Source organism: Alligator mississippiensis, chromosome 5 (assembly GCF_030867095.1).
Source record: "Alligator mississippiensis isolate rAllMis1 chromosome 5, rAllMis1, whole genome shotgun sequence".
NCBI lineage: Eukaryota > Metazoa > Chordata > Crocodylia > Alligatoridae > Alligator > Alligator mississippiensis.
Window position 1 is genome coordinate 40,673,934 of NC_081828.1, and position 7,361 is coordinate 40,681,294.

The 7,361-nt window shown below is 47.0% G+C and overlaps 1 protein-coding gene across 1 annotated transcript; it reads left to right on the top strand.

Moving 5' to 3' along the window:
- The first annotated feature begins 6,168 nt into the window (after positions 1–6,168).
- LOC102565374 (olfactory receptor 13H1-like) lies at positions 6,169–7,098 on the top strand. Its single transcript, XM_006268852.1, has one exon. It carries the CDS (start codon positions 6,169–6,171, stop codon positions 7,096–7,098), a length of 930 nt encoding a protein of 309 aa, XP_006268914.1.
- The last annotated feature ends 263 nt before the right edge of the window (positions 7,099–7,361 follow it).

A 7,361-nucleotide genomic window follows, 5' to 3' on the forward strand; every position in this document is an offset into this window, starting at 1 on the left:
CTGCCTCCTGGGCCATCATCTTTCTGCTGACTCTGACTGGGCAGTAATCTAGCCAAGAAACTTCCGTGGACAAAATGTTATCAACACTTCACTTGAGAAGTGTAAGCATTCATCAAACTGATATGCTTAGACACACATATTAATGAGTCTCGTAACATGGCCTCTGGTCTGGTATAACCTGGCTGTGTCCTTTGTCTTCATCAAGGTGACATATGTGTACATAGTGCGCGGGCTGGGCCCCAAGCCCGCCCTCATCGCCATGCGCGGCTGTGATTCTGATCCCATTCTGGCCGCCATGGGCAAGCTGGGGGCGAACCGGGGTCGTACCGGACCCGTCTCCAGTGCACACGGGCTGTGGCCGTCAGCCCGGACACGCGGGGGTGGGAGAAACCGTGGGATGGTTTTGTGTACGCGAGTTAGAATTAGTCATGGAGGCGTAACGGTTGATTGAAAAGATTGTTTACTTACACCCAAAGATGGTATCGGCGTAGGCTGGATAACTTTCCAGGCACAGCTCCCGCTTGAACCCTCGTTGGAGGACTCTGACAAAACGATTGCTCCCACGGAGTTTGCTAGGCTCCGTGGGTTTTGTTATTTGGTTCCCAGGCCCCCGGAGCTGTTAAGACTCCGTGGGTTCGAAAATTGGGCTCGGTCCGGTGTCTATTCCCTGGAGTTGCTGAAGCTCCGCGCGGTCCGGTTAAGTTGGGTTCGAAAAGTTTTCCCGGAGGTATTCAGGCTCCGCGGGTCCGATAAGTTTTCCTCGGAGTTTGCTAGGCTCTGCAGGGTCCGAAATTATAGGAAAGGGATACGTCTAGGATTGTGCTCGGCGACGGGGAGAGGCGAGAAGCGAAAGCTCCGTAGGGCTCGGCTCTATTGCCTCTCTCTGCCTGCTTTAGGGAGGCGTGCCGGATCTGTGAGGGTCCACAGCACTTGGAGATCTTCACACAGAATATCTCTCTCTCCTCCCTCCTCTGGTGTTATTGGAGTCTTCCAACTTGGGCGGAAACTACCCAAGCCTTATGTAAGGCTAGCAAGCCAATCTCTAGCTGCCACGTGTGCCTAAATTAGGAGTCGGCCCAATAACATGGCGTGGACTCTAATACAAATGGCAGGAACTTCTTTGCGGCGAGCATCACTACGATGCAAAAGGAATGCACACTGCAAAGAAGCTGTAATTTTGGCGGGAAATCCCCCATTGCACCAGAGCTCTCCCTAGCAGCAGAGAGCTCTACTGTGCAAAGAAAGCAACGAAAATGGTAGGAAATAATTTAGCGGTGCCGAAGCACACACAAACAAAAAATCACAACTTTGGGTTGTGACACATAGGTCTATCAATGCAGTGCATCCATATGGCCCAGGGCAGGACCAAAGTTTTCTCCACTGGTGGCTCCCATCTGAGAGTGATGAATATATTCCATGGCATAGCCATGCCCATGGACTTTCAGTCTCAGTCCAAATCTACTTTGTATCAGGACAGGATGGTTTCCATGTTCTATGGTGTCATTCTCCTAGAATGACGTATTTCTCACAGATCTCCCTGTCATGCCTTTCTAAGGAGCCTTGCTTCTCTAGACCCCAGTGCCTGAGAACCCAGCCCTAGGTTTTGCTTGTGTGTCAGGAGACCTTTCCTTATTGCCCACACATGAGTCCCTAACACCCTAGAAAACTACTATTCCCAGAACACTTTGGACTTCGTGGCACACATTAGCTCCTGCATCATCCGGCTGAGTGGTCCCCTGGTGGATGATATAGAAAGGTTGTGCCAAGCTGGGAAGTTTAAAGAAGGCACAGACCCAGCAGAAGGAGAGAGAGCAGGAGATGGGGATGCTGGAAGGAGCCTGGTAGGCCCACGCTTACCGCTGGGAAAGGGCCCTGGGTTAAAAAGCCAGAGTGAAGAAGGGAAGAAGTTGAGCCAGGAAGTCAAGGGGCCTTTAGGGAAGCCCCTGAACTTGAAAGCATGCAGACTCAATATGCCAGACCAGCCTGTCCTGAGGTAAGGATAGGAAGAATCATTAGGACGGGGAGGACTTGGGGTGCAGCCCCAAGCCGAGAGGCATCAGGTACCTAGAAATAGTTGGGCCTGAGGAAAATGGCAACCCAGTTTGTCCATAGGGACATTTAGCGTTTTGGGGATGATTACTTGCTTTGATAGTTCCTCGACCGGGTGCTGGAGAGACGCTATCCCACTGAGCAGTTGCAGGACCATGACATTGCTAACCAAGAGAACCACACATATCTGGCAACACTGTGGCTGGCATGTAGAAAGGGGTGTAAGGGAGGTGGAGCCCCAGATCACCAGGACATTGCACCGTGAGTAACCCCATGGGGCACCCCATAGTTCACCATTGACTCCTCCTTATCTTTATTGTAATGACCAAGGCATGGTGGGTGACAGGAAGGTATCCCTCTCATGGGGAGGAAGACCCTTCATGGACATCTATCTGCCTGACATAGGTCCACTGCTTTCCCCATATACACAGAGCCAGTTATCTCATCATAGAAGGCAATCAGGTTGGTCAGTTATGATTTGCCCTTGGTGAATCCAGGCTGACTGTTCCTAATCACTTTCTGCTCCTCCAAGCATCTATTGGCTGAGTTGTGAAGGGATACTTAGTTATTCAGACTGGAGAGTCAGAAGTTCCTGTTATGATGTTAGCCTTATTGTGTGCTTTTGGATATAGAAAGTAGTAGGCCCTACCTGCGCTCACCCAGTCTACCAACTTCATGGAGACAAGCTACTAGTTTAGATTTTTTCCTGTTTATTTCAAATGTACATAACGGACTTAGTAATTTTCATTGGTAAATACTCTTCACCTAGTACATATTTCAGTTTCCTGATTGCCATGGTCTCCAAAACTTAGTTATACATAGAGTCTGCCCAGTCTTAACCTGATCTATAGTGGCTGATTCCCACAGGGTGCAATTAGTGATCTGGAAGCACCCGCAAACACTTGGGAGCAACAGGAGTGGCTGTAACGAATTGACAGTTCATAATATCCAATAGAAGGGGTAGAAAGGTGGATATGTGGTACTGAAGTTGGAGGGGAGGAATGGAGTGGAGTGGGTGGATCTGAAGCTGTGGGATCCAGCAGAAATTCTGTCTGTGCCAGGCACTGTGTAAAGTGCAGGAGACAAGTGTTGGGCTCCCTTCTACTCAGATAAACCTCTTTACATGTGATGTTCATGTCTTCAGCTCTTCATCCAGAAAGCTTGTTCCTGGGTCTCCTCTACAGGGAGATCCTATCTCCTACCAAGGTGACTGTGTTGGGCTTGATGCAATCACTAAGACATACTCCTGAAGAATGGACTGCTTCCATATCGTGTAAAGCAGTGAAGGGTGCTGCACTCAGACCTGTGCCCTAGCATTGCATTTGCCTCACCCCCTGGTGCATCTGCTTTAAGCTGTGTTGGGTGGTACTAACAGGTGACGGGAGCAGTTTCAGCCTTTGCTGTTTCTAAACAAGGAGTGATCCTTTCTTTCTTCTTATTGATGAAGGGCTCTTCCTTGAACCCAGACTTGTTCAAGAACAAGCAGTGCTTAGAAAAATTCCAGGTTATATGCCTGCCTCTAAAACTCATGGAGTCGGTGTGTGGGGAACTCTGGGGAGTGTTTTTCCAGGGAGTAAGTGATTGGGCTCCATAAAAATCCCCAGGTCTGTCTACCAATTTTAGAGGATATTGGTCACCACAACCTGTCAGGAACTGTTCACTCTGTGTCCTTCCACAGTAGCCCAGGGTAGAAGAAGATATAAAATGTGAGGGGGAAATTCCTGCATCAGCCCTGGAACAAGGATCTCACTGTTCTCTGGTTTTATACACCGTGCTGGGGGACACCACGACTGTTCCTTGATCCCATGAAAGCCTGCGTTCAAAGGGCTTGGATGAGAACCACATCTCCTTTAGCTGAGTAATTTCCCCAGTTGATTTGAAATCTAAAGGTGTATGAAAGTAGTTATTTGGCACTTATACATGCTCTTAGTACTTGTTTCTTTAGGGACGGGTCACACAAAAAGGGTCGCAGAAATTTAACAAAAAGAACAACACACACCAAAGACTGCTGGTGTGGAAAGAAACGCAGATCTATGCACGGGGATGCCCATTTTATTTGACCTGCAGTCTAGAGCTGTGTGCCACTGAGCCAATCCCTAGGTGAAGTTTGGCTGAGACTAGAGCTGGGGACAGAACTTGCCAAGATTCATTTTCTGGCCGGGGTCTGCACCTTGAACATCCCCAGTGGTGGTAAGGATGCAGGGAAGACAGTCCTTCCTTCTCATGTTCTTGTGACAAGGTATCTAGCAGAAATCAAATTAATTGGAATCTGACAGGGCTGCACCATGAGCACTGGTCCTACAGCCTTGGAATTGCAATCTCTGGGTTGTCAACTGTACGTCTTAGTGCCTGCACCACTCCAGCCCTGGGAAGGCTGTGAACCCAGGGTTAGTAGTGAATGGGAGGCAGGGACTTCTTCAGGACCACAGTGGGAGTCCCTTACTCTAGCACCTTCCACCTTACCCAGCACTTAAAGGACAATAATCTAAAATGGAAGGAAGTGATTACAAGCTGCATTGGTTTTATTTTTAAATGTACGTTGATTTTCCTACTTGAGAATCTCATCCTGATTCCTCAGCAAGAAAAAGCCACAGCTAGGGGTGTGGGCTGTTGGGAATTGGTTTAAGTGCCACAGCCTTTGGTTTATTGATATCTGGAACAGGCTGAACAAAGCTCTCTGACAGGGAAAAGGGATTATGCCAACATCCTGAATAGTCCTGGATGACTGAGGCCAATGTTTTTGAGATAGTAAATCCTGACAGCTTTGGCGGGCTTCTTTTACAATTGTTTAAGCCAAAATTCATCACCTTAATTTTTATGATGGTAGAAAATGTTTATCTTTGGAGGTGCCTGTGTCTATATAGCTCCAAGGATGGAAGGAACAGTGTCATGGGTTCTTCATTAGACATCATATTGATCTAATGATCCAGGAGGTCTGTGGCAGACCAGATCTTTGGCAACTGTCCTGCCAGAAGCAACATGCAGCAAAATGGGTGGGTCATGCCACCACCACCAGCTGACCCAAAGTCCTGATTTGAGTGATAACAGTACATAGTGCAGCCATCAGCCTCTTATTGCCAGTAAGGTTTGACTTTCTCAAAGCCTCGAAGGGTTTGTACAATAGCTCATACAGAGTGATCAGATCTGCCCAAAGCTATTGACAGGAGTATTTTCATTCCTTTTCCTTAATGATGCCGCATTTTTTCATTTTTCATGCCAAATAATATCCCATCTAATGCACATTTTCCATTTCTGGAAGCTCACCTGGCTCCCAGCTCTGGTCACTACCTCAGAGTGCGCTGAATACTCATAAAGAATGGTTGACTGGTGTCACATTCTCACGTCCGTGGCAGAGCCGGTTGGAGCTCCTTAGCATAATTTTAAATAAAAAAGGATAGACAACTTTTCTGGGATTCTTTCTAGACGCTTTTGAAAGGCTTCTTGACAATTTCTGAGAGCCAAAACCTGGGTCAGTGTTCTCCTGAGACTGGGTCAAATTCCTAAATGGAAATTATTTTTCTGTAATTAGAAAAGTATGTAAAATACTGGTCAACAGTGAGAGAATATTATGTATTTAAATTTGGGATGTGGGTCTATTTAAATCATGAAAGTGTAAAAATTCCTAGGAGATGTCTCATGACATGCTATTTCTATCGGTGTCTTAGGAGGAGATTCTGGTTACAGGTCTGTCCCCAGTGCAAGTGTTACATTCCAGGATGTGGGTTAGAATGGGGAATTCAGGGGTCACATGGACATTCTGGACACGATGGCCTGAATTTTATTCAGGGTCAGCAATCCAGACACCTGGGACCCAAAGTGCTGTTGTGTGTGAAACCCCTGGATGGGTCTAGATTGCCTGTGTCTCATACAGACTGCTTTTCTCACCAACATTTGAGCTGATAGAAAAAGCTGCACAAAAACACCATTTGAAATATATGGCAGCATTATGTTTTATTCATCTCACAAATTGGATCACCTGCGCTACCTTTTCTGGTGTGCCATTAATCAACTAACATTTAATGATATCCAGACCCCTATTATGTTTTAGAGTATCCTCTTAACTGACCTGGCTACTTACTGTGTCATTTCTGTCCCAGCAGGTTGTCTTCCGGGAAGGCTATGACAGAGGAAAATGATACACTGGTGACAGAGTTCATCCTGGTTGGACTTTACCATTATCCCCAGGCACAGACTGCCTTCTTTTGGTTTGTGCTAATTGTTTATATAGTGACCTTCATAGGGAACAGCCTCATTGTGATGTTGATAGTTGTTAACCGCCAGCTCAACACCCCTATGTATTTTTTCCTCAGCAACCTCTCCTTCCTTGACATCTGTTACTCTTCCAGCACTGCCCTGCAGCTCCTGGGGAAGGGTTTTGCAAAAAAACCCACCATCTCCCTTAGCAGTTGCTTGGCTCAAGGTTATGTTTCCATCTTCCTAGGCATAACAGAGAGCCTCCTCCTGGCTGTCATGGCCTATGATCGCTTTGCAGCCATCTGCAAGCCTCTGCAGTATTCTCTGATCATGAATGGAAAGGTTTGCATCCACCTGGCTGCATTTTCCTGGGTCAGTGCCTTTCTTCTTACTGTGATCCGGCAATTGGTCCAGCCAAAGCATTTCTGTGGACATGTTATCAACCATTTCACATGTGAACTCCAAGCAGTCTTTAAGCTGGCCTGTTCTGATACCAGTTTCAGTGAGCTGGTCAACTTAGTCACTGCTTTATTGGTTCTTGTGGCACCCTTCATCTTCATTGTGGTGACATATGTGCTTATTGGCCAGGCTGTGTTGCGTATCCGTTCAGCCCAGGGCAGAAACAAAGCCCTTTCCACCTGCAGCTCCCACCTGGCTGCGGTCAGTATATTCTATGGTGCAACCATGTTCATATACCTGAGACCTCAGTCCAAATCATTCTCTGACAAGGACAAGCTCATCAGTGTGTTCTATGTATTCATCACCCCAGTGTTGAACCCTCTGATCTACAGCATAAGGAACAAGGATGTGCAGGGAGCACTGAAGAGGACAATCATGAGGATAGTGTTATGTTGAACTGATTAAAAATAACTAAATGATGTGTTTCAGGGCTAACTGTACTTCTCATCCCTTCTCTCATTCTCAAAATGCCTGTCTAGTAGGGCTGTGTGAGGCTTCAGACTGTGCTTCGGACCTGAAGACGCTTTGGAAGCTTCAGTGTCTGAAGCAGCATGTCTGGATCGAAGCACTGGCTTCCTTAAGCTTTATGAAGCAGTTTGGAGCTTCTGAACTGCTTCAGAAGAGCTTGGGAGCCGCTTTGGAGATCTGGCCATAGAGTA